The 27,984-nt window shown below is 41.9% G+C and overlaps 1 protein-coding gene across 3 annotated transcripts; it reads left to right on the top strand.

Moving 5' to 3' along the window:
- The first annotated feature begins 137 nt into the window (after nucleotides 1-137).
- On the top strand, nucleotides 138-27,317 carry cyp11a1.S (cytochrome P450 family 11 subfamily A member 1 S homeolog). 3 transcript variants are annotated; one of them, XM_041588364.1, is made up of 11 exons: nucleotides 138-196; nucleotides 10,066-10,250; nucleotides 14,208-14,496; nucleotides 18,653-18,808; nucleotides 20,493-20,692; nucleotides 22,488-22,691; nucleotides 23,474-23,628; nucleotides 25,373-25,539; nucleotides 25,847-25,925; nucleotides 26,044-26,235; nucleotides 26,926-27,317. In XM_041588364.1, the coding sequence occupies exons 3-11, from the start codon at nucleotides 14,249-14,251 to the stop codon at nucleotides 27,037-27,039; spliced, it is 1,515 nt and encodes a 504-aa protein (XP_041444298.1). In that variant the 5' UTR covers nucleotides 138-196; nucleotides 10,066-10,250; nucleotides 14,208-14,248; the 3' UTR covers nucleotides 27,040-27,317. The 3 variants fall into 3 exon arrangements, with proteins under 3 accessions (XP_041444298.1, XP_018111074.1, XP_041444299.1); XM_018255585.2 differs by lacking the exon at nucleotides 138-196 and having other exon boundaries at nucleotides 10,050-10,250; nucleotides 14,266-14,496; XM_041588365.1 differs by lacking the exons at nucleotides 138-196; nucleotides 10,066-10,250; nucleotides 14,208-14,496 and adding an exon at nucleotides 15,026-15,200.
- Nucleotides 27,318-27,984: the final 667 nt, after the last annotated feature.

Genomic DNA, 27,984 nt, shown 5'->3' with positions numbered 1-27,984 from the left:
GGGGTCGTAAATGACATGTTTCTGGGCACTCCTACCTCATGCATAAGGTAATGAGGGGAGTGTCCCAGCAGGAAATAAAAAGGTGACATTCCCAATATCACATTGTCATACAAGGAGGCTCCATTTTTTCAGTGGATTGTATGTCCAGCTTCCAACTCGTGCCTCAGAGGAAATACACTGACAACTTCAAAACTTGGTAAAGTAAGGGTTTTCTGTGTGTTTTTACTCCCTTTTATTTTATTTACTGTATTTGCAACTATGTGTCATCTTTGTAATATCATTTTTATATATATACATATGCACTGTTTCTTTTAAACATTAAATATCATTTAATACGTTAGTCCTTGTGCTCTAAACAAACTCATTGCCCATATGAATGGGAAAGTTGCCTATTTGTATGTTGGATAACTAGTACGGCTAGCAGGAAAGTGTGTTTGAATGTAGATTAACCCTTTGGCTGCTGGAGTGCTTGTTAGACTAGTAGGATCTTACCCTGAGTAACTACCATAGGAGAGAGTGTTTGATGTATTGTGTAGTGTGAGTTATTACCTGTTATAGAGGGCAGGGGAATAGTCACATTAGGTTTCTATCGCCTGTTAATGATAGATGGTGGCAGCGAATGAACTTTGTGGGTGTTGGTGTGTTTTTGGGGTATCTGATGTTAGTCTAACCCAGTGATCCCCAACCAGTATCTCGTGAGCAACATGTTGCTCTCCAACCCCTTGGATGTTGCTCCCAGTAACCTCAAAGCAGGTGCTCATTTTTTGAATTCCAGGATTAGAGGCAAGTTTTGGTTGTATAAAAACCAGGTGTACTGCCAAACAGAGCCTCAATGTATGTTGACAATCCACATAGGGGCTACCAAATGACCAATCACTGCACTTATTTGGCACCTCAAGAACATTTTTCATGCTTGTGTTGCTCCCCAAATCCTTTTACTTCTGTATGTTGCTCACGGGTTCAAAAGGTTGGGGTTCCCTGGTCTAACCTGTGTGTAAGGTGATTGAGAGACTGATTGTAACCCCTTGTAGCCAAACCCAAGAATTAAGTGTGGTTGAGTGAGGCCGGTTTTGTGACAATTAGCATTTATTATTTGCTGAGTATTGTTAGGTTTAATTCAGTTTTCTTACCTTAGTCTAAAAGCAGTTTAGATGGTGTCGTCATTGATTGTTTATAACATGCTACTTTTCCATGCCATTAACACCCTAAGCTGTATAAATTTGCTTAACAGTAGGGATGTCGCGGACTGTTCGCCGGCGAACTTGTTCGCGCGAACATCGACTGTTCGCGCTCGCCGAATGTTCGCGAACGTCGCGCGACGTTCGCCATTTTGGGTTCGCCTTAGCTGGCGCTTTTTTTTTACCTCTCACCCCAGACCAGCAGATACATGGCAGCCAATCAGGAAGCTCTCCCTCCTGGACCACCCCCACACCCCCTGGACCACTCCCCTTCCATATATAAACTGAAGCCCTGCAGCGTTTTTTCATTCTGCCTGTGTGTGCTTGGAAGAGCTAGTGTAGGGAGAGAGCTGTTAGTGATTTGAGGGACAGTTGATAGTAAGTTTGCTGGCTAGTAATCTACTTGATACTGCTCTGTATTGGAGGGACAGAACTCTGCAGGGATTTGAGGGACATTTTAGGTTAGGTAGCTTTGCTGGCTAGTAATCTACCTTCTACTGCAGTGCTCTGTATGTAGCTGCTGTGGGCACTGATCTCTTCTGATCTCATCTGCTGACTGCTGTAATAACCCAATAGTCCTTGTAAGGACTGCTTTTATTTTCTTTTTTGTTTTTTTACTTTGCTACTATAAGAGCCCAGTGCTACTATTAGTCTAGCTGTGTTGGGGAGTGGGACTGGTGTGCTACTGTGCTGCTCCTAGTAGTTCAGCAGCACCAACCCGAGTAATTTTTTTTTTTTAATATACATATATTTTTTTTTTATTTTACTTATCTTACTGTTCTTTAACGTGTCCAGTGCTGTTTGCTGTTCTTCATAGTAGTGCACCAATAGTAGTGCACTTGCAGGCATTATTTGCCCAGTGTGTTCTTCAAACAACTGCCATCTAGCTGTGTGAGCTTTTTCACATTCTGTCTAAATATCAATAATAATACCGTCTCCAGAACCACCACCCGAGTGACGTTTTTCAAGCAGCAATAATATATTCCGTATCCACTGCTGTAGTAGTGTATACGTTGACCTTGTAGGCATTGTTTGCCCAGTGTGTTCTTCAAACAACTGCCATCTAGCTGTGTGAGCTTTTTCACATTCTGTCTAAATATCAATAATAATACCGTCTCCAGAACCACCACCCGAGTGACGTTTTTCAAGCAGCAATAATATATTCCGTATCCACTGCTGTAGTAGTGTATACGTTGACCTTGTAGGCATTGTTTGCCCAGTGTGTTCTTCAAACAACTGCCATCTAGCTGTGTGAGCTTTTTCACATTCTGTCTAAATATCAATAATAATACCGTCTCCAGAACCACCACCCGAGTGACGTTTTTCAAGCAGCAATAATATATTCCGTATCCACTGCTGTAGTAGTGTATACGTTGACCTTGTAGGCATTGTTTGCCCAGTGTGTTCTTCAAACAACTGCCATCTAGCTGTGTGAGCTTTTTCACATTCTGTCTAAATATCAATAATAATACCGTCTCCAGAACCACCACCCGAGTGACGTTTTTCAAGCAGCAATAATATATTCCGTATCCACTGCTGTAGTAGTGTATACGTTGACCTTGTAGGCATTGTTTGCCCAGTGTGTTCTTCAAACAACTGCCATCTAGCTGTGTGAGCTTTTTCACATTCTGTCTAAATATCAATAATAATACCGTCTCCAGAAACACCACCCGAGTGACGTTTTTCAAGCAGCAATAATATATTCCGTATCCACTGCTGTAGTAGTGTATACGTTGACCTTGTAGGCATTGTTTGCCCAGTGTGTTCTTCAAACAACTGCCATCTAGCTGTGTGAGCTTTTTCACATTCTGTCTAAATATCAATAATAATACCGTCTCCAGAACCACCACCCGAGTGACGTTTTTCAAGCAGCAATAATATATTCCGTATCCACTGCTGTAGTAGTTTATACGTTGACCTTGTAGGCATTGTTTGCCCAGTGTGTTCTTCAAACAACTGCCATCTAGCTGTGTGAGCTTTTTCACATTCTGTCTAAATATCAATAATAATACTGTCTCCAGAACCACCACCCGAGTGACGTTTTTCAAGCAGCAATAATATATTCCGTATCCACTGCTGTAGTAGTGTATACGTTGACCTTGCAGGCATTGTTTCAATTTGTTTGCCCAGTGTGTTCTTCAAACAACTGCCATCTAGCTGTGTGAGCTTTTTCACATTCTGTCTAAATATCAATAATAATACCGTCTCCAGAACCACCACCTGAGTGACGTTTTTCAAGCAGCAATAATATATTCCGTATCCACTGCTGTAGTAGTGTATACGTTGACCTTGCAGGCATTGTTTCAATTTGTTTGCCCAGTGTGTTCTTCACACAACTGCCATCTAGCTGTGTGAGCTTTTTCACATTCTATCTAAATATCAATAATAATACCGTCTCCAGAACCACCACCTGAGTGACGTTTTTCAAGCAGCAATAATATATTCCGTATCCACTGCTGTGGTAGTGTATACGTTGACCTTGCAGGCATTGTTTCAATTTGTTTGCCCAGTGCGTTCTTCAAACAACTGCCATCTAGCTGTGTGAGCTTTTTCACATTCTGTCTAAATATCAATAATAGTACCGTCTCCAGAACCACCACCTAAGTGACGTTTTTCAAGCAGCAATAATATATTCCGTATCCACTGCTGTAGTAGTGTATACGTTGACCTTCCAGGCATTGTTTCAATTTGTTTGCCCAGTGTGTTCTTCAAACAACTGCCATCTAGCTGTGTGAGCTTTTTCACATTCTGTCTAAATATCAATAATAATACCGTCTCCAGAACCACCACCCGAGTGACGTTTTTCAAGCAGCAATAATTTATTCCATATCCACTGCTGTAGTAGTGTATACGTTGACCTTGTAGGCATTGTTTGCCCAGTGTGTTCTTCAAACAACTGCCATCTAGCTGTGTGAGCTTTTTCACATTCTGTCTAAATATCAATAATAATACCGTCTCCAGAACCACCACCCGAGTGACGTTTTTCAAGCAGCAATAATATATTCCGTATCCACTGCTGTAGTAGTGTATACATTGACCTTGCAGGCATTGTTTCAATTTGTTTGCCCAGTGTGTTCTTCAAACAACTGCCATCTAGCTGTGTGAGCTTTTTCACATTCTCTCTAAATATCAATAATAATACCGTCTCCAGAACCACCACCTGAGTGACGTTTTTCAAGCAGCAATAATATATTCCGTATCCACTGCTGTAGTAGTGTATACGTTGACCTTGCAGGCATTGTTTCAATTTGTTTGCCCAGTGTGTTCTTCATTTTCAAACAACTGCCATCTAGCTGTGTGAGCTTTTTCACAATCTGTCTAAATATCAATAATAATACCGTCTCCAGAAACACCACCTGAGTTGTTGTTGTTGTTTTAAAAATAATGCCAGGCAAAGGCAGGCCGCCACGCAGAGGCACTAGGGGCCGTGCTGCTATGCTATCCTGTGGCCCTAGGAAATTGCCCAGTTTTAAAAAGGCAATGACCCTGAACTCCCAAAATGCTGAAGAGGTAGTTGACTGGCTTACACAGCACACCCCATCCTCTACTGTTTCTAACTTTACCACAACATCCTCATCCTCCACTGCTATGGGCACCCCACGTAACACTTCCTCCACCACCGGCGCCCCTTCTTCACTGGAGTTAGAGGAGTTATTTTCACATGAGTTTCTTGAACTGAGTGATGCGCAACCATTATTGGCAGAAGAAGATGAAGGAGATGAGGACGTTACACCAGATTTAATTCTGGCAGAGAACACAACAGAGATGGACATAATGAGTGATGAGGAGGTCCCCGCTGCTGCTTCCTTCTGTGAGCTGTTAGAAGAAATTGATGCATCTGAGGAGAATGATGATGAGGAGATTGATGTTTTGTGGGTGCCCAGTAGAAGAGAGCAAGAGGAGGATAGTTCAGATGGAGAGACGGAGAGTCAGAGAGGCAGGAGGAGAATAAGACTTAGAAGAAGCAGGGAGGACAGCTCGCAGGGAACAGTAGGGCAACAACATGTATCGGCACCTGTGGTCAGCCGGCCAACGCACCCGCCATTGCCGCCAACGCCGCCAACTTCTACTGTTACCGCCAGATTGCCAACTTCAAAAAGGTCAGCAGTGTGGGATTTTTTTAATGTGTGTGCCTCTGACAAAAGCGTTGTAATTTGCAATGAGTGCAGTCAGAAACTGAGTCTTGGGAAGCCCAACAGCCACATAGGTACAACTTCTATGCGAAGGCACATGAACGGCAAGCACAAAGCACTTTGGGAGCAACGCCTCAAAGGCAACAGACAAACTAAAAGCCACCCTCCTTCTGGTCCAGCATCTTACTGCTCTACCTCTGCTGTCCTTGACCCGTCTGAACCACCCTCCACTCCGCCTTCCACCTTGACCACCAGTTCCCATTCCCAGTCATCTGCCCCCAGCCAAGTTTCTGTGAGGGCCATGTTTGAGCGTAAGAAGCCAATGTCTGCGAGTCACCCCCTTGCCCGGCGTCTGACAGCTGGCTTGTCTGCACTCTTAGCCCGCCAGCTTTTACCATACCAGCTGGTGGACTCTGAGGCCTTCCGCAAATTTGTAGCAATTGGGACACCGCAGTGGAAGGTACCCAGCCGCAATTTTTTTTCAAAAAAGGGAATACCACACCTGTACCACCATGTGCAGAGCCAAGTCACCGCATCTCTGTCACTTAGTGTTGGGCCAAAGGTCCATATGACTACTGACGCATGGTCCTCCAAGCATGGTCAGGGCAGGTATGTCACCTACACTGCCCACTGGGTGAACTTGGTAATGGCTGGGAAGCAGGGAATGTGTGGCTCAACAACAACAGTGGAGTTGGTGTCACCGCCACGGATTGCACGCGGTTCTGCCACCACCTCTACTCCTCCTTCGCTCTCTACCTCGTCTTCTTCCTCTTCTTCCTCCTCTGCTGCTGGGTCCTCCTCCTCCACACCTGTGCACCCCCAGCTCCCCCTAGGCTATTCGACGTGCCAGGTACGCCGTTGTCATGCTGTCTTGGGGATGACGTGCCTGGAAAGCAGAAACCATACCGGATCTGTACTCCTGTCATCTCTGCAGTCACAGGCCGATCGGTGGCTGACCCCACACCAACTGAAGATCGGAAAAGTGGTGTGTGACAACGGAAGCAATCTGTTGGCAGCACTGAGACTGGGCAATTTAACACATGTGCCCTGCATGGCACATGTTCTGAATTTAATAGTCCAACGTTTTGTCTCGAAGTACCCAGGATTCCAGGACGTTCTCAGGCAGTCCAGGAAGGTGTCGGCCCATTTCAGACGTTCCTACACAGCCATGGCACGCCTTGCTGACATTCAGCAGCGGTACAACATGCCAGTCAGGCGTTTAATTTGCGACAGCCAGACTCGCTGGAATTCAACGCTCCTCATGTTGGAACGTCTGCTGCAACAACAAAAAGCCGTCAATGAATACCTGTTTGAACTGGGTGGTAGGACTGGATCTGCAGAGCTGGGGATTTTTTTCCCACGTTACTGGGTGCTTATGTGCGATGCCTGCAGGCTCATGCGCCCTTTTGAAGAGGTTACAAACATGGTCAGTCGCACCGAAGGCACCATCAGCGACCTAATACCCTTTGCTTTCTTCCTGGAGCGTGCCGTGCAATGAGTGACAGATGAGGCTGTAGACCAGCGTGACGAGGAGCAGGAAGCGCACGATTTCTGGTCGGAATCACCAGAACGAGCCCAGGCACCTGCTGCAACGCAGGGAGAGGTGTCAGAAGTGGAGTCAGAGGAGGAAGGCGGCTTTGTGGAGGAGGAGGACCAACAGGAGCAGGCTTCCCAGGGGGCTTGTGGTGACCTTTTGGGGACCCCTGGTCTTGTACGTGGCTGGGGGGAGGAGACCGTGGATGATGTAGTCCTTGATAACGAGGAAGCGGAGATGGATACCTCTGCATCCAACCTTGTGAGAATGGGGTCTTTCATGCTGTCATGCCTGTTGAAGGACCCCCGTATCAAGAGGCTTAAGGAGAAGGACCTGTACTGGGTCGCAACGCTACTAGACCCTCGGTACAAGCATAAAGTGGCAGAAATGTTACCAACGTACCACAAGTCCGAAAGGATGCTGCATTTACAAACCAGCCTGCAAAACATGTTGTACAATGCTTTTAAGGGTGATGTCACTTCAGGAACTCATCAACATTCCAGGGGCAGAGGTGCCAGTAATCCTGCCACGAGCGCACCTGCAAGGACAAAGCACTTTGGCCACTCTGTAACGTCAGACATGCAAATGTTTTTCAGTCCAAGGCAGCGCCAGAACCCTTCTGGATCCACCCTCAAAGAACGCCTCGACCGGCAGGTAGCGGACTACCTGGCATTAACTGGCAGATATCGACACTCTGAGGAGTGATGAACCCCTGGACTACTCGGTGCGCAGGCTTGATCTGTGGCCAGAGCTGTCACAATTTGCCATGAACCTCTTGTCTTGCCCCGCCTCAAGTGTCCTCTCAGAAAGAACCTTCAGTGCAGCAGGAGGGATTGTAACTGAGAAGAGAACTCGCCTAGGTCACAAAAGTGTGGATTACCTGACCTTTATTAAAATGAACGAGGCGTGGATCTCGGAGGGTTACTGCACGCCGGAAGACTTGTTCTGACTCCCCATGCAGCTGTCCTTCTCTGCACGCCTCATGACTCCACACACAGCTGTCCTTTAGCGTCCTCCTCCCTCCGCCACCGTTACAAACTAGGGTGCAAACCCTACTGGTTTCATTTGAATCCAGGTAAATCCTGAGTTTTTCTGGCCTCTGTGCTTCAGTGGCTGCAACCAAAAAAATTCATATTTTCAGCATTTATATGGCATATTTTTTCTGGCCTCTGTGCTTCAGTGGCTGCGACAAAAAAAAATGAATATTTTCAGCATTTATATGGCATATTTTTTCTGGCCTCTGTGCTTCAGTGGCTGCGACAAATTTTTTTTATATTTTCAGCATTTATATGGCATATTTTTTCTGGCCTCTGTGCTGCAGTGGCTGCGACAAAAAAAAATGAATATTTTCAGCATTTATATGGCATATTTTTTCTGGCCTCTGTGCTTCAGTGGCTGCGACAACATTTTTTTTATATTTTCAGCATTTATATGGCATATTTTTTCTGGCCTCTGTGCTTCAGTGGCTGCGACAAAATTTTTTTATATTTTCAGCATTTATATGGCATATTTTTTCTGGCCTCTGTGCTTCAGTGGCTGCTACAAAATTTTTTTATATTTTCAGCATTTATATGGCATATTTTTTCTGGCCTCTGTGCTGCAGTGGCTGCAACAAAAAAAAAAGAATATTTTCAGCATTTATATGGCATATTTTTTCTGGCCTCTGTGCTTCAGTGGCTGCGACAAAAAAAATTACTATTTTTAGCATTTATATGGCATATTTTTTCTGGCCTCTGTGCTTCAGTGGCTGCGACAAAAAAATGACTATTTTCAGCATTTATATGGCATATTTTTTCTGGCCTCTGTGCTTCAGTGGCTGCGACAAAAAAAACATAATTTTTCAGGAAAGTACACATGCCTAATTTTTCAGGGTTCTGCAACAGTGGCAAAATCGCATCTTTTATCGTCACCGCAGGTGATCAATAAAGTAGACCAAAACTGGGCCCACACTGCAGAATCAGTGTTTTTTGGTTCACTTCACTGTACATTGAATTACCTCTGCCTGACCGTGCACGTGCGCACAAGCACGGTGACTGCTAAACACACCACTACAGAAATATTGCCACCAACAGGACGAACATCCTGGAGGTGACAAGCTCAACTAGTAATTAACAACTATTATTTGCTCACTTGACGGTATCATTCATTAAAGCACTTTGCGTTTTTTTGCGTTGCAGTAAGCGCCGCGTTTCGTCTTTGCGTGTGAACAGGCTGTAACCTTTACACGACTTGATTGGCATGTAGACGCCGGACGTTTTAAAGCAGTTTATTACACAGGTTTAGAAATGTAGTGTGATTTCTGCCCTTTACAGCACAAAACGCAGCGCTGTGTCAACAATGTATTTTTCAGATACATTTTTGCCCTTGATCCCCCTCTGGCATGCCACTGTCCAGGTCTTTGCACCCTTTAAACAACTTTAAAATCATTTTTCTGGCCAGAAATGTCTTTTTTAGCTTTTAAAATTCGCCTTCCCATTGAAGTCTATGGGGTTCGCGACGTTCGCGAACCGTTCGCATTTTTGACGCAAGTTCGCGAATATGTTCGCAAACTTTTTTTCCGACGTTCGCTACATCCCTACTTAACAGTCCATCATTGGATTTCTGTTAAAATCTGGCTTGTTTATGTAAAATACAATCAAATGCGTTAAACCTAAAAAAAAGAAAACAAAAAAGAATATGAACCCTATTCGAAACTAAGGTTGTATTCTACTTTCTCTTTAGTAAAATATAATTATGGGCATAGCTTACTTTAGCCATAGAACAAGGATTACACCATAAATTCTTGATCCTGGGTATAAAACACATAATGCAGTGCTATACAATAGAGGGTAATGTACATCAAACATACAGATTACAAATACTGGTCAATACAGGGGGAAAATAGGAGACTGCTCATTTTTTGCACTTCCCTTAAAAACTCAAGACTAAAGGGCTTTAGGTCAAGGGCACATGAAGTGAAGGAAACCGATTCTTGCTTTGTAGGCAGGTGGAGAGAAGTAGATCGACTCCTATATGCTCCTGTGTATAGTTGACAGACACAGCGTTGAGTGCAGTAACATGTAGCCACACTCAGACTCAGGCAGACTCTGTGCCTGTCAGTACAACTACACATGAGAGGATACACTTTTTATGTGTTTTGTAGGCAGGTGGAGAGATGCCGACCCTATGCTGCTTTTTGATGCAAATCCCAACTCAAGTTTGGATCAACTTGTTTTTCCAGTACAAAGATTTCCCTGGGCCATGTGTCCTAGGGGGAGTGTCCAGTTACCTGATACCCTGAACTCATTGAAAAATAGTCAGCTCTTCTGACTAAACCTTGGATTTACCTAGGAGGACCAATTTTGATTGGAAGTGCATCCGGTTTGATTCCCCTTCCCTCCAGGACCAGGAATTCTATATCTTTTGGTAAAAGTATCGGTTTCTACGTTTTCCCCTTTTTATTTTACAACTGTTTGTGATTGTATGTTTAATGTATATCTCTTTTTAAACATTTAAAACGTTTTTCTTTGATGCTATATGATCCTAGCCTGAACGTGTGAAACTATGAGCCTTAGCCCTCTGCATGCTGGGGGCGTTGGTTGGTGTTTGGGGTGCCGGTTTGTTGGCAAACAGTCTACAATCCTCTTCATCCACACAGGTGTTAAATATGGGTTTATACACATTTTCTTAATTAGTGATGCACATAATACAGCATTGGGTTTGGCCACAATTTAGAAGTTTACGATTTAAATTAAGTCTTTCTTTACTGTGAAAAGTTAGTTTTTCATTTCAGTTTATTGTTCATCTTTTATGGGGGATTTTCTGCTTGGTACGCTCCAAAATGATGTATGTGGTACAGGTAAGGGATCTGTTATCCAGAAAGATCTGAATTAAGGAAATTTGTCTCCCATAGGGGCAAATTCACTAAGATGCGAAGTTGCGCCAGGCGCAACTTCGCCGCACTTCGCCAGGCGTAGTTTCGCCAGGGCTCCGCAAATTCACTAAAATCCGAAGTTGCGCACAGGGGTAGCGTAAGGTTGCGAAGTTGCGCTAGCGTTGTTTCGCTATATAAAGCGAAGTTACGCTAGCGAAGGCTAATTTGCATACGGCGCGAAATTCAAATTTCAATGGAGGAACACGTATCTGCACTACAAATGCCTAGAAAACCTTCAAATCAGCAAATAAAAATTTTATTTTGCCCTACACATGTGCTCACTGTCTAGGTAAGTTGCCATTTTTGGGACTTAGAAAAATTTTTTTTTTAAACAATCCCTATCTACTCTATTGCGCTTCGCCAGGTCTGAGGTGGCGAAGGAAGTCTAGCGTAAAAGGTAGCGTTCAGTACACTGCGCAAGTTAGTGAATTTGCCTAGTTTCGTCACTAGTGAAACTTCGCCTGGCGTAAGGTTGCGAAGTAACACTAGCGAAACTACGCCAGCGTTCGTTAGTGAATTTGCGCAGTAGCGAAAATGCCAAACGCCAGCGAATTAACGATAGTTGGATAGTTTTGTGTCATCTGCAAACACTGATACATTACTTACAAACCCCTTCCTTAAGTCATTAATAGTCAAATTAAATAAAAGTGGACCCAATACAGAGCCCTGATGGACCCCACTAAGAACCTTACTCCAAGTAGAGAATGTACCATTAACAACCACCCTCTGTACCCGATCCTGTAGCCAGTTTCCTATACATGTGCAAACGACTTCATTAAGCCCAACAGCCCTTAGATTACAAAGCAGTAATTTGTGGGGCACTGTATCAAATGCTTTGGTAAAATTCAAATAGATCACATCTACTGCTCCCCCTCTGTCCATCATTTTACTTATCTCATCATAAAAAAAATCAGATTTGTCTGATATGAACTGTCCTTTATAAAGCCATGCTGATTACTGCCCATAATTATTTATTTAAAGGAACCACACTCTCAACCCGCATCTTTTTACTATTAATGTACTTAAAAAAATCTTTTGGGTTTAAACTTAGCCTCTGCTGCAAGGCGTTCCTCATTTTCTATCTTTGCCTTTTGAATTGTTGTTTTGCAACATTTACTATAGTGTTTATGTTCATTTAAGAAGAAGTAAACCTTTAAATAGAATATGTACCCTCATTATTATAGCCACCTACAGTACAGCACACAATGGGTTAAATCAAACAAATTCACTGCCTTGTATGTTAATTTATATTCCGCGCTTCTGCACTGTTTTCCTATTATAGGCGCTATATTGAAATCATTCCCTACAGCACCAGGAGTCTCCACCTGCTGCTATATGTCATAGTCTAGTCTAAGAAGCAAGGCGCGCGTCTCCTTTCAGTTTCGGTGTGAGCAGATGCTGTATTGTGCCATCACACAGTGTAGAAATGCGGCTCTGAAATCACGTGCACCTCTTCCTCCTGCACAGAATGAAACAAGCGGTTGACATATGGAACGCATTTAAGGACATCCTGCTGCTCAGTGCCTGTCTTGCATGCAATGTCGAACAAAGCAGGCACTGAAAGTGGGAAGGAGGGTGGTGTCCGGAAGGTCATCAAAAGCGGTGGAGCCAGAAGTTAAGTTAAAACAAATGAACTTTAATAAAATCCTTAAAATCGACACTACAAGCAGGCAGGGTGAGTGTAGCTTGACGCGTTTCGTGACCAATATGTCACTTCATCAGAAGCTCCTGATGAAGTGACATATTGGTCACGAAACGCGTCAAGCTACACTCACCCTGCCTGCTTGTAGTGTCGATTTTAAGGATTTTATTAAAGTTCATTTGTTTTAACTTAACTTCTGGCTCCACCGCTTTTGATGACCTTCCGGACACCACCCTCCTTCCCACTTTCAGTGCCTGCTTTGTTCGCTATAGTGCCGTACCGGACCGGCATGGAGGGCTGCACCAAGAACCGGAAGTTGATTCCTTCCCTTGGTTAGCGGTGATTTCATTTTTTGCTCTATTTGCATGCAATGTCCTATGCCTTCTGAATGGTGCATCGGGTGGTTTTACCGTCATTCATCGTCCAATTCTGCAGTCACACCTCCGTCCTCTACCCTCCCTTCTCAGCCGTCAGTAATGCTAACTCCGCCTTCAGCCCTCAGCCTTCAGCCCTCAGCCCTCAGGCTTCAGTCCTCTTTGGGTCACGGGGGGTTCAGATTGAGCTCTCCTGCCTGCTCTCGCTAACACACGCCTGCCAACACCGGACCCTAACCTGCACCCGCCTGACCTATGCCCACCCACATCCAGCTTCCGCCCTTCATTTATAGCTCCGACGATGATTTCACAAAAGGGGTAGGGTAGCACAGCGCGGGTCTATAAATGGATGTGGGAAGCTGGATGCAGATGGGCAGGGGTCGGGCGGGTGTGGGTGGTGAACAATCTGAAACCAACTGAACTGAAAACAGTGTTTAAAGGTAAACAACCCCTTTAAAGGATCCAAAACATCAAGCTAATTCTAATTTAATTTTAATTTTAGAAATGGTTATAGTTTAGTTTATCAAGCATCTTGTATCTGTACTGTTCGTTATCCCAAATCTAGAACTAGTTCCAAGGTACTGGTCTCGGCTCGTTCTTCTGCCTTTAGCAGCCGCTTTTGGCTTCGGGTGGAGCCCTCCACTACTCATATGCCGCCAGGTCTTATTGCGGGAGAACCTAGGAGAAAGTTCTGGGCAAGCACAGGGAATGAATGTATATAGATAGGATGGGGGAGCAGCAGAGTAGTCAAAGAACAGGCCGAGTCAAACCACACGAACAATATGGTACCAAAGGAAGGAACTGGAGCAAGGTCGGTCTCAGGTCAAGGTCATACACAGAGCAGAATCAAACGCGGTACCAAATCAGTAGAGTCGTCAAGCCAGGCAGGGTCAGTGCAGGCAGCAAGAATACAAGATCAGGGGCAGGCAAGGGTCAATACACAGGAATTCAGACAGAAGACAAACTAGAATGCACCTAGGAACATGGAAGGAACGTTTATATTGGGCAATGCACTACAGTTTAAATATTTGAACTTTACGCCATTGCAATGACGTCACACGGCACTCTGGTATTTCCAGAATTACTCAAAGTGCCAGTCATTCAGGACCAACACAAGTTAAACAAAAAATTACTTACAGTATACTACTAAACTCTTTATTTTTTAATTTAGATTAGAGGCTATGAGGTTTATGAAGTCTATGAATATACCTACTTTCTTCCCTTTGTCCCCTATCTGTAACTATTCTATGTGCCATTAAGCATTATAATAGCCTTTGCAAATTGTATGCTCTTTGAAGTTAACACATTTCATTTAACTCACTAGCAGGCAGTTTTCTCCCCCTCTCCTATCTGCAGCTGTAACCCTGAAAATTCTGCCTTGTTTAAGGCCATGTCTGTAACTCTCCTCCCTTTGTCCTTCATGTCTTTTGCAGTTCTATAAAAGTACCCCCTTGCACTTTGACCGACAGTCACTATGCTGCTCTTCCGCAGATTACCTGCTGTTCCCTCTGGGCTTAGGCTGCTTAGCCATCATCCTGTGGTGGCAGAGACACCTGAAATGGGCACTTTGTCTCAAGTAGAGACCCCGTTGCCTTATAACCAGATGCCTGGCAACTGGAAGAGAGGCTGGCTGGAACTGTATCGTTTCTGGAGAAAGGACGGATTCCATAACCTTCACTATCACATGATGGAAAACTTCCAGCGCTTTGGACCAATTTATAGGCAAGGGATTGACTTTTTTTTCTCCTATGAAAAGTGATAAAAAGGGGTTGGGGTTCTGACAACTGTAAGGGGATTCACTTTACTATAACGATCTATGCACGTGGAAGACTGGAGCCTGGAGAGAAGTGTGGTATCCTGAAAGGTGAAACACTGATAATGATAAATGTTGTAGGTACTTTAAAGGAGATGCTCAGGGTGGATTATGGCTATGTATGTTATACAGAGGAGATACATGAGAGACAACAATGTGCCTTACGGAGGCTACATTTACCTCGTAGCCTAGATTATTTGGTAGTCTAATGTATTTATTTGCATACAGATTAGGTTTCTTGTGTGAATGTTCTGCTATTTTTTTATGTAAAGCAATTAACTGCATACAAATTTACATTTCTATTTATAATTATCTTATTGTGTTGCCTTCCTGTTAACAGGCAGTGCCTTGTTAACACAGTGTCAAGTTGGCTCCCTACGCTACTCCATAATATTATTGATGTGGAAGAGGGGATTGATCATTTTTTTACAGACTGGTTTGCAGTAGACAGTAACATGTCTATGTCAGTTGTAAATACCACACTCCAGTACTGATGAGAACGTTAAATGCTTGATAGCATTCTCTATATTGGTTATTTTGGATAATTCTGAGTTGGAGGGTCTGAACTACTTATATGCTGCCACCAGAATCAATCCCTTACTTCCAGTGAGTGGTGAGTAATTTCATACATTGTAAGAGGAAAAGTCAGAGCAAAGAGAATGATAAGAACTGTTTTTTATCCCCTGACAATTTATAGATAATGAAAACCACAGTTTTCAGTGCAAGAGAAGAGTAAAAAATATGTATCTCTTTTTCTCTAGTAGCATATTACTAGAAAAAATTATCTGCATGCTTCTGGCACAAGGACACTTTCTAGGGAAGAGGTTGACAGCTGTGCATGTATTAGAAGCAGGGGGAAATAATTCATATTTCCCATTTGGTCTTTAGAAAATGCACAGCTATCGCTTTCTTTTTCTTTGGTGTACTTATAATTCACAGCCATGATTTCTAGAGAAAAGAAAAAATAAAGAGACAGCGTTGCACCAAAAGTGTAAAATGAATAATTGTGCATTATGTCGTGAGAAGAAGAGGGAAGGTGTGGTTGTGTTGATGCTGCAAAAGAAAAGCACAGATGTGCATTTTCTACAACGAGGAGAGAGAGAGAGAGAGAGAGAAAGATGTACATTTTCATTATGTAGATTTAAAGAGAGAAAAGGGCTGTGGTAGACGAAGGTTGGTCCTATCTGTACAGTTTGTCATGTCTTATATATTAAGTGAAGAGCAATGTTCCCAACTATTCATGTTAAACCAGCACTGGCCTGCATACATCACCATTTACCCATCAACAAGTGGGTGTTGCTAGGGGATCACTGGGTCTGACACACCACACAGCAGCTTCTAGTCCCTACACATTATCGTGCTATTATTGTATAGTACAGAATTTCAAAGAATATATTGCTGTATACCCTAAAGAGACAGTATTCAACTGTGAGATATTACTGTGTTTCCTATACAGACAGCAGACAACAGGCTATATCATTGTATATTATGCAGAGACTGGAGAGATTGATGTATATGCCATAGACAGGATTCACTGTGAGAAATTGATGTTTATCTTATAGTCAGTAGCAGGGCTGCCATCAGAAATCACGGGGCCCCGCACATCAAAATTTTTTGGGCCACCCATCAGTATGAAAGCCAAGAAACAAGCGTTAAAACAGTGCCCCCCTACAAGTTAAAAAAAAAGAACTTTGGTGCCCAGGGCCCCCCTACAAGTTTTGATGGTCAGGGCCTCCTACAAGTTTAAGAAAAAACATTGGTGGCCAGAGCCTCTACAAGTTATTAAAAAAAAAACACATTTGGCCAGGGCCCCTACAAGTTATTAAAAAAAAAAACATTTTGCCAGGCCCCTACAAGTTATTAAAAAAAAAACACATTTGGCCAGGTCCCCTACAAGTTATTAAAAAAACACATTTGACCAGGGCCCCTACAAGTTGTTAAAAAACACATTTGTCCAGGGCCCCTACAAGTTATTAAAAAACACACATTTGTCCAGGGCCCCTACAAGTTATAAAAAAAAACATATTTGTCCAGGGCAGGGCCCCTACATGTAATTAAAAAAAACATTTGGCCAGGGCAGGGCCCCTACAATTATTTAAAAAAAATATTTGGCCAGTACAGGGCCCCTACAAGTTATTAAAAAATATTTGGCCAGGGCCCCTACAAGTTATTAAAAAAAATAAAAGGGCAGGGCCCCTACAAGTTATTAAAAAAAATATTTGGCCAGGGCCCCTACAAGTTATTAAAAAAAAATATTTGGCCGGGGCAGGGCCCCTGCAAGTTATTAAAAAATAAATATTTGGCTAGGGCCCCTACAAGTTATTAAAAAAAGCATTAGTGGCTAGGGCCCCTACAAACTGCACTTACCTTAGCCAGGGAGCTCAGGCACCGGTATCTTCAGTTTCCTGTGCTCTGATTCGCCAGTGAAATGTAAGTCCCGGCAAAACCGCATGGAGATTGGATAAAGCAGAGGGGAGGTTCACCCATTCAATCCCCATGCGGCTTTACCGGGACTTACTCTTCATGGAATCAGAATCATGAATCAGAGCACAAGAAGCAAGATGCAGTCATCAGAGCTCCAGCCCTCCCTCCCTTCCAAAATCTGCAGCTCACTGATGGCAGGGGACCCGGGCAACAGTACCCCCTGTCCCCCCCTGATGACAGCCCTGGTCAGTAGGGCATATTGTTGTATAGGCTATAGACAGGAGTCAGTAGGATCTATTGCTGTATATGCTATAGAGACAGAAGTCAGTGTAAGAATTGCTCTATATCATTTGAAATATCGCTGAATGTCCTATAGTGAATGGAAATGTAGCGCTATAGTAAATTGAGTGCACCTTTCTTTACTATGAGCTTTATCCCTAATACTGTGCTCTGGATGAGACCATAATTATTCAGGGGTAAGCCCTCGCCACGCAGGGTGCAGTATAACTGTAACTTGGTGCAGGGTACAATAATTGAGCTCCAGCAGTTCTAATAATTTGACCAGAGAATATATTTATTTAACAAGATAATCCACAAAGGAGTGTACATATAGAGCAAGCAGGATACAGCAACAGTGGATAGGCATATACTCACAGCACCTTTGATCAGTATCAGTCCCCGCAGGGAAAAGAACATATTCAGAAGTGAAGAGGTACTCCAGCTTTCAGCCTTTTCCCTAAGTGGAACCTGAGGGGAATCTCTACATCATTAGGTTTGTACACTTAGTCCCTACTTCTCGGCAATTAATACCAGGGATCATAATCCCACTCATAATCCTTGGAGGAGCCTCAAGATGCTCAACTAAAAAGCCTATCTGTTTGTCACTCCTCTTACCTCTTAGCAGCGTTGGACTGGGGGGGGGGGCACAAAGTTGCCTCTGCACTATCCCACTCCCACCCCTGGAGCACGCATGCTTGCATTTACCTCTTTCTGGTGCAGCGCGTCAGTGGGACTGGCTTCAGGGACGGAGGGAGAGGAAGTGCAGGAGCGGGTCTGAGCCAGTGGGGCCCAAAAGAGCCAGGGCCCAGTGTTTTTTTCTCGGTGTCTGTCCACCCAGTCTGACCCTGCCTCTTAGGGTGAATAACCTATCCTGACTAGACCTGATCAGTCTAGGTTCCACGGGAGTGCAGTCTGCCTGCTCAGACCAGGACTAGCACAAAATGGACCCAGAGCACATGGTTGCCCAGGACTTTATACTTTAGCACAGTGCCATCTACTGGACACTACTTGAAAACCAAGGAGCATAGCTTTAAACAGGATAAGGAAACATGCCCCCTCCTAACTGTATTTTAGGACCCAGTTAGGCATCTATAACAATAGGGGACTGCCTGCTAAATAATTCTAATAGGAGGAGAGGGATATACAGTATATGCAGAGATAGACTAGAATAGTATGGAGTGGGCATTAATCTTATTCAATGGGCACTGCATGAATAAAAACTTCTTGGGGATGTGTCTGACATGGTATTTTAGAGAAAGTGGGTGGGGAGCCGGTTGTAGAATACCTAATATACATGACACATGTTAAGTGTGGAATTATGAGATACTGCATCCATTTAAGCCTGTTCTATTGTAACAACAGGGAGGCTCTTGGCATATATGACAGCGTATTTATCCAGTTACCAGAGGATGCTGCAACCCTTTTCCATGTAGAAGGCCTTCACCCCGAGAGACTTAGGGTTCCTCCATGGTATGAATACCGTGATTATCGCAATAGGAGATATGGAGTGCTACTCAAGTAAGTACATTTACATACTTATATTACAAATGGCCTTTCACTGGGAAACATGAAAGGGGTTAACATATACAAACCCATTATATGCTCTACATATTCATAAATAGAGTCCATGTAAGGTTTATTTGCACCTGTAACAACATTTAACTGTAGCTGTTCTTCTACTCTGTAAACTTTACACTACTCTCAAGATAAATCATTTGCTTTAACTGGGGATTTTATTTCTTTCTTTATTCTATTACCACTAGAACAGAAAGGCCAACAATTACTTGTTATGGGTTACTAGACTTTGTTACTGTGTGTTATTATGTCACACCTAAAATATAAGAGGCTCATACTTTCATACAGAAGAGTGACAATTCTATAGTAACTAATAAATAAATAAATCATATAAATAATAATAACAAGACTAAAAAATACTACAGGCACTTACCAATGAAAAGATGATCAGAGGTGGATGTAAAACACACAAAGCATCTTCAGTGCTGGCCACATTTTAGGATATATGACTAATTCAGCGGGATAGTCAGAAGTCATGCAGTATGGCTACACATGTGGAGGAGTGGGCAAGGAGATCTGTGTGGAGGTACTACAGGTTATAAAGAGGTTGAATTTTTATATGCTCAATTATTTGCTCAAATCAGATTGGCCATATTTAGTCTGGGAAAATTACAACAGTTCAGCAATTAATTAGATTGTTATAATTACCCCTTGTGCAGCAAGACTGAACAAAGCTTATTGTTAACTGGCTGGTATGATTCACTCTAGTAAAAATGAGCCCCATAGCATGCCAGTATGCAATGTATTCTACTCCTTTACAGATGTTTGCAAAATGCCAAATACAATGGAGTAAAACATAGAAACAGCTAACGCATGTTGGGGCCCTGATCTGTGAACAATTAAAATTGCACATTTTTAATCTGGCTGGCTAGATTAAGTTTGGAGAGGGGGGGGGGGGTAGTGACTTTATAGTGTTCTAGATATATCCCAGGCCAGATAATTAGATATTTTGTCTTCTTCTTGCTCAATTAGAAGGGTCCTCTGACAGTTACAGCCGTCAACAAAAATCTCTGGTTGTACCAATAGATGTTCTTTATCCCTATTCTTTAAAATATAGCTGTCATATATACAAACAAGTGCTACATACAATCGCCAAGGCTCAGCTGGCATAGTTTGCAATAATATTTGAAATACCAGATTTTCAAAAAATTAACTGCGTGTAAATAGTGCTATAAAAGCTGATAAACAACTGTGTGTGGCCATAAAAATCCTTTTTGGGGTTTGCATTTGGCTTAACGTCCTCCAGGTGCACATTGCTGAGCTAGGAAAACAAGCTGGCTGTGCGTGGAACATTCTTTTATGGAAACTTACATGAATCTATAATCATAAAACCCAGGAGACGCCAGTAGAAAGATGAGTGCATACCCCAATTCTTTTCTCATTACTTTTCAGTATATGTAATGAAAAATCTAACAAGATCAGGGAGTAAATACTAAAAAATTCATTTAACTCCATCTAGCTGGATGTAAGCTATTCAATATTGCAAAAGCACTGAACCACTTGTACTGTACAGCATGAGCTGCCTTTGTAAAAAGGTCCTTGCTTTGGATTGTCCAGGCCTTGGGAATGTTTGATGTTTAGAACTTTCTTATCCACAATTCTGACAGTCTATTTCTCTGTCTCCCAGGAGTGGGGAGGACTGGCGCAGTCATCGGATTTCTCTGAATCATGAGGTCTTGTCTGTGTCAGCAATGAGTCGTTTTTTGCCTCTGTTGGACAGTGTTGGCCAGGATTTTGTCCGTAGGGCTCATATCCAAGTGGAACGGAGTGGCCGGGGAAAATGGACAGCAGACCTGACCAATGAGCTCTTCCGCTTTGCACTAGAATGTAAGAATGGAATAAAATAGATATTGCAATTGTACTGCAGTATATGATTTGGAAGATAAATAATTGCTAGTTGTCACAGTTTGAGTTGAATGAGGGTCTTGAGCTCTAACGATCACTAACTTCCTTCATTCACCTTCACCGTTGGTTAATATTTTGTCACCTGGTCACAGTAACAATGTAACAATGCTTCAATTAGACATCACCAAGAAGGATATACATTTAAAAGGTATTTATTGCATACCTGACCTTTCAAATCTTGGACAATAGTCAAGTTTCAGGTCTGTATTGCCCTTTCCTGAATAAAGGCTTTTTAAAATTCATATATCCTTCGTGGTCTTGTGCAATGGAGGAATTGTGTATTTGCCTGGCAAAGCTGGTTGCTATATAACATGCACCTGGCCATTTGCTTTTAGTTGTCAGTACTGACTTGCTATCACTTTCACCTGCAGTAACAGCCCAGTCACTCAAATTTGCAACCAAATTTTACTTACCCGCCTCCAATAATAAGCATATAAATGCAGTGTGGTGGAGGGGTGAGTCTTGGCTGAACAGGGGGATGTCTGTGGCAGAATTGGCACTGTCCATATAGTACAATTGGGTTGACATCTTAGATCACTTGACAGTAAAGACTAGAAGGCTCACACTAAAACCTCAGCCCAGTTGAGTATCTCAGACTATCTCGGTGGACAAGGTTAACCCTGACAGTCTGGCTAACAATCATATAGGGGCAGAGTTTTATTTAGATTTAAGTGCTAAGGAATTTCTTCATATGATTCTTTCTCTGGAGGAAAAAAGATGGTCATGCTTTTTGGGTGATAACCATTAGCTGACATTCTCAGCTTTTCTGATCAAAGTCATCATTGGTGGCGATCACCACATTGCTGGTGTAATTTTTGCAGTGCATAATGCAGGGAATGCCTTGTATAACATAACCCATAAATGTGAACAGAGTTTAAGGCAGGCAATGGGTAAGGTGCCAGATAAGCAGAGGAGATATCACTGTTGGTATTCTTGTTGAGCCATTGCAATTAATTCCCCAGAGTAAAAACTTCTCTGTTCTAGCTGGATCTTACAGGAAACAAGATCAAGTTAATGATGGCCACAAATTAGTTGGTTGCATTATTCCATAAAGAGAGTTTTGCCACACTTTGGCTAATATCTCTTGGACTGTGATGTAATGTCATATGGCTGTAGCCAACAGTACAGTATATTTGCATATTTAATATTACTACTATTACTATTAAAGGAGAATCAAACCCTTAATTATAAAAACCCCTTACCCTACATAGACCCCCCTCTCTTCTCCCCCCCCCAGCCTATGTGTTACCCCCGGCAAATGCCCCTACCTCGGTGCAGATTCTGTGCAGCGGAGTTCACGGGTGACATCTTTTTTTCTTCGGCAATCTTCGGGTCTTCTTCCGGCGTTTCGGCAATTCCCATCACTTTTGCTGCATGCGCAGTTGTCGCCAGTTGCTCCAACTGCACATGCGCCTATACGCTGCTCTATTCCTGAAGATTACCAAAGAGAAGAAAATAACGCCCGTGAACCTACCCTACATAGGCATTTAACGGGGGGTCTATGTAGGGTAGGGGTTTTTATAATTAAAGGTTTGGTTCTCCTTTATCTAAGATTATTTGAATTTGTTTGGGTCATAACAATATTGGTTGATATATTAGTGAAGGACTATGATAATAATGATAATATTTGAACAATTGTGCATGAACAGTGCCTGCAAGAAACCAAACAGCTGGCAGAATGTATATGTGTTGACACTGTTTATTTTAATTTTAACAGCGGTGTGTTATGTGCTGTATGGGCAGCGCCTTGGGCTCCTGCAGGATTACATTGACCCTGAATCTCAGCAGTTTATTGATTCTGTCACTCTCATGTTTCACACTACCGCCCCAATGCTTTATTTGCCCCCTAGCCTGCTACGGAAAATCAACTCATCTATTTGGAAAGACCATGTGAGAGCGTGGGATGCCATCTTTACTCATGGTAAGTCTATTATGCAAATATATATAGGGGGGGATGATTTGTACACAGTATTGCACAGCTAACATCAACTATTCTATCTAAGGGTACCACAAATAACATCCTCTGGGGATTTACCATACAGTGCAATAAACTTTGCAATTTTTCCTATTCTGCAAACACTGTAACTGTCAGAAACATTGTGATTCACCCCTACAGCACTAATATATTCACACATATAAATGCTTTGCCCATGTTATAACACCTTCATCAGAATAAGAGCTGCCATCACACATTTTTTATATCCTATTACTGGTTATAAGGTGATGATGTTTTTTTGTTTGTTCTTGATAAAGGTTGCGTAACATTAGGGTAGCAGCAGTGCAGTTCATCTTCACAAAACCTACTGTTTTCAATAGTAAACGTCAAATAATGACTTGTTCCAATCAGTGAATACCATTTTCCAGCCAGCTGCAGGTAGAACAATGAAAGCAAAGCTTTGATTGGTTCATGATTATGGGTTACTGCTCAGATACAGATGTGAACTCTATAAAATAAAACTGTACTGTACATTAGAGTCCTGCATGGGTTCAATTGGAAGGACAGGTACCCAAACCCGGTGCAGGACTCTACTGTACATATTTAATAAAAAGTGGTGCATTCACCATAATTAGGTATAAGTTCAGCAGTAATTTTTTTTATTATACTGTATCATGTTTCAAGACACATCTTATTCCTATTTCTATATTAACGTAATTATCTAATGAATTATTTTATGTGATTACTGACGCCTCCCCTGTACACAGCTGACCGATGTATACAGCAAATATACAGCTCTTTGAGACAACACTCTGACAGCACATATTCAGGGGTTCTATGCAGTCTCCTTCTGCAGGACCAAATGCCTTTGGAGGATATCAAAGCCAGTGTGACAGAACTGATGGCTGGAGGTGTAGACACGGTAGGTAAAAGTATACGGAATATAAAATCAACAAGAGGGCAGCGGAGGGACATTTAATAAGACACAGAATTGGCAATAAAAGTATAACTAAGGAATAGAGTAAAGAATGAGTGAGATAGAAGAGAAAGGTTCTTAGACTTAAGAGGTAGACAAGAGATGAACCAAGGACAGAAACAAATTTGGATAATGAAGCAGAACATTACGCTACTCTAAAGTCTTAAAGGGATACTGTCATGGGAAAACATGTTTTTTTCAAAACACATATTCAGTTTTTAAATCTGACATGGGGCTAGACATATTGTCAGTTTCCCAGCTGCCCCCAGTCATGTGACTTGTGATCTGATAAACTTCGGTCGCTCTTTACTGCGGCACTGCAAGTTGGAGTGATATCACCCCCCCCAGCAGTCTAATAAAAGAACAATGGGAAGGTAACCAGCACCCTAACACAAGATAGCAGCTGCCTGGTAGATCTAAGAACAACACTCAATAGTAAAAGCCAAGTCCCACTGAGACTGATTCAGTTACATTAAGTAAGAGAAATAACAGCCTGCCAAAAAGTAGTTCCATCCTAATGGATGGAACATCAGTATATAAAAGTACTATTTTCTGCCATTTCTAATGAGTATCTACAGTTTTTTACAAGTCACAGTGCTCTTTCCAATGTTAGTGATTGGAATGCAGATTGTGTCATCATACAGGGGAAGTACTGTACAAGGTTATATCTGCTCTTACTGCATCCAGCAAAGGACAGGGTTGATTTATATGCTGGGTGATAAAAACAACACGATTAACCATATCAGTCCCATACATAGAAGCAAACAGCAGGGAGTTGAGTTTCTGCAGAAATTGCAGAATCATGATTTAATAATCCTTCCCCAGCAGGCACAATAAGTTTGGAAGACATGCTGTTTTAAACAAAGAAAGAAAAAATATAACATGCAAACATGAACAAATACTATACATTTCAAAATGTATTGAAACATATGTCAAATTTCTAATGCCTCCTAAAATAAATATTAAGAAAAGGCAATAGATTCCATTCAAATGAGCAAAACAGGATGTCTTAGATCCTTTAGGGCCTTTGGTGAATGAAAGCCACAGTGTTAAACAGTATATACCGTCTGTTTTTTCCAGCTCCTCATCATGCTGAGCAATTTGGAGAACATGCAAAGATGAAGAGAATGTGTAGTTTCAGTTAGGTGTAACTTCACCCCAGTGTATAAGCAAATGAATACCACATGTTGGGACTCATGCAAATAATTCTTGAGCTGAGAACATACTGTATAATCATACTATAATCTTGGTTCATTGGCAGTTTTTTGTTGGTTGTTTATCATCAGTATTAAAGGAACAGTAAAACCAAAAAATAAAAGGGTCTAAAAGGAATGAAAATATAATGTACTGCTGACCTGCACTGGTGCTGTAGTACAGAAATAGGACCTGTTAGAATGCTCGGGTTATGGGGTTTTCTGGATAATGGATCTCTCTGTAATCTGGATCTTGATACCTTAAGTTTAATAGAAAAACGTTAATTGAACTCAATAGGCTGGTATGGCCTCCAAAAAGGATTAATTATATTGTAGTTTGGATCAAGTACAAAGTACTGTTTTATTATTACAAAAAAGAGTATTTAGATAAAATGGCATCTATGGGAGACTGCCTTTCTGTAATTCAGTGTTTCTGAATAACAGGTTTCCAGATAACATATCCCATACCTGTAATGTGCTTATCCTTTATACAACAGACATCTATGACTCTTCAATGGGCCATGTATGAGTTGGCTCGTACCCCAAGTGTGCAAGAAAAGCTGAGGTCGGAGGTCTTTGCAGCCCGAGAAATCTCTGGAGGTGATCTTACTGCCCTTCTGAAGACAATCCCATTGGTGAAAGCAGCCTTGAAGGAAACACTCAGGTAATCAAGAGCACACCCATGTATTCTCTTTCCTTAGGCTGAGGATATGATTTATTTATACAGTTCAGTACTACTAATGCTAAGCAGAGACACTGAGCAACTAAATTGGGACACATGTAACAGAAGGTGCCATCACATTCCTTGTGAGAGAAAACTGTTGGGTGGTAGGTGCAGAAATGAAATGTTTCCTTTTCATTGGTTGCTATATTCTTTCTCCAGTATATGCTGAATGAGACATGGGCAGCATCTTAGTTTATGTAGCTTTCACCCTACTTTTCACATAGTCAATGTTTTCTTTCCATTCCAGGTTGCACCCAGTGGCTATCACTCTGCAAAGATATACCCAAAGAGACACAGTGATCCGCAATTACATGATACCACAAGGGGTGAGAGACATTTTCAGCAAAAAGCACAAAAGTATAATAACAATATGCACAAAATGAAAGTGCTTCTTCATTTCTTCTGTTACTCTCTAAAGTTGTCTCAATTCTTTTCCATATCCAGACACTGGTCCAAGTTGGACTGTATGCCATGGGTCGAAATCCTGATATATTTGCCTCACCTCAGAGATTCTCTCCTGAACGTTGGTTGGGAGGTGAACCTACACATTTTAGAGGCTTGGGGTTTGGCTTTGGACCACGTCAATGTATAGGGCGCAGGATTGCAGAGATGGAGATGCAACTCTTCCTCATACACGTATGTTCTGATTCATGCATGTATTCTAATGCAAACTTACTACTCCCCTTCATACAGAAATGACACTTCCTCACATGCACATAGTCTGCAAGTGTTCCACATTGTTTGTAAAGAAACTCGGACATGGAAAAGACCAGTGTCGGACTGGGATGCCAGGGGCCCACCAGAAAACCTTAGACCATGGGCCCACTTTACAAATTATTATTCCTCCTCACTCAACCTCTTTTCCTAGTCTTTGATATCTACTTACTATGTTCTTTCATTATTAAGCATTTTTCCCATAAAGAAATAAGGAATGACCATGAAATAGACCAAATGTTTTAATATCAAAATGTTACTATAGGGTTGCTACCTTTGTAGGGTTGCTACCTTTGGAAACAAAATACCAGCCTTCCAATATTTTTATCTTTCTTACCTATCAATTTTGGCATCAAACATCATGGATTAAAGGAAAACAGTTGTACTTCCAAAATAAAAAGTCGACTGTGATGTCATTCTGTAAAGGATTTCTTTTTGTATCATTAATAAATAGAGAATATTGTATATTTTGTTATAGCCAGTGCTGGTGGCTCCTGATCTAGGCTGACTGCTCCTACTGAGCGAAATGTAATATGAAAACACCCAGAAGCTGGCATGGAACAATGTATTTTGATTCCTGTGTAAATAATTGATTTTCCTTTTTCTTTGCAGATTCTGGAGAATTTCAAGATAGAGATAAACCGAATGGTTGATATAGGAACAACGTTTAACCTCATCCTCTTTCCATCAAAACCCATTCTTCTAACATTGCGCCCACTCAAATGATTGTGTATGGGACTACCGACTGTTAGACACCCCACTCCTTCTTTCCTTTCCAAATGTATTATCTATGAAAAATACCAGTTACTTTCTTGGTCAGTCAACCGCTTGGGTGTACTAGTTAGGCTCTAATGAAAATGTAATTTTTTAACAGATTTCTATTTCTATAATGGTTTTAACTTTTACAGTCAGAAGATTTTCTATTTCATTTATTTTTATCTTTTACTATACAAATTAATTACATTTTCAGTCTTCTTTTCAAATAAATACATCATTTACATATTTGTACTTTTATCTTGGCTTTTTCTCTTTTCCACAAAAACAATCTAGTTCTGAATGGAATATGCATGATGTAGGGCACTTTCCAGTCTCTTATACACACTGCAATGTTTCTCATCCTTGCTTGGTACCTTCCAGGCTTTTCTGTACTTGATCGTTTTGTTGTTGACAGCAAACAGGTGTGAACAGATTGGTTTTCATATAAAAACTTAATAGACTTCACTGTCCTCTGCAGCTGGGTGTTCTATAGCTATGTAAATCATTCTTTCTGCTGGATCTTCATTAACTCAACATTAAAGAACAAACAAAAAACCATGCTACATTTTTCTAAGGTCAGTTAAATCATCTTAAGGGATCAAGCTTGACAAGCCTTCTTATAGGAGGATCTGGCTCCTTCTGAAAAACAGGACAAAAAAAGGACAAAATGATGATACTAGTAAATGGATTTATACTAATCTCCTAAGATTCCTTAAAGGGATCCTGTCATCGGAAAACATGTTTTTTTTCAAAACGCATCAGTTAATAGTGCTACTCCAGCAGAATTCTGCACTGAAATCCATTTCTCAAAAGAGCAAACAGATTTTTTTACATTCAATTTTGAAATCTGACATGGGGCTAGACATATTGTCAATTTCCCAGCTGCCCCCAGTCATGTGACTTGTGCCTGCACTT

The sequence above is a fragment of the Xenopus laevis genome, chromosome 3S, assembly GCF_017654675.1.
Source record: "Xenopus laevis strain J_2021 chromosome 3S, Xenopus_laevis_v10.1, whole genome shotgun sequence".
NCBI lineage: Eukaryota > Metazoa > Chordata > Amphibia > Anura > Pipidae > Xenopus > Xenopus laevis.
The sequence above is the reverse complement of the archived record's forward strand: the minus strand, read 5'-3'. Positions and strand labels throughout refer to the sequence as shown.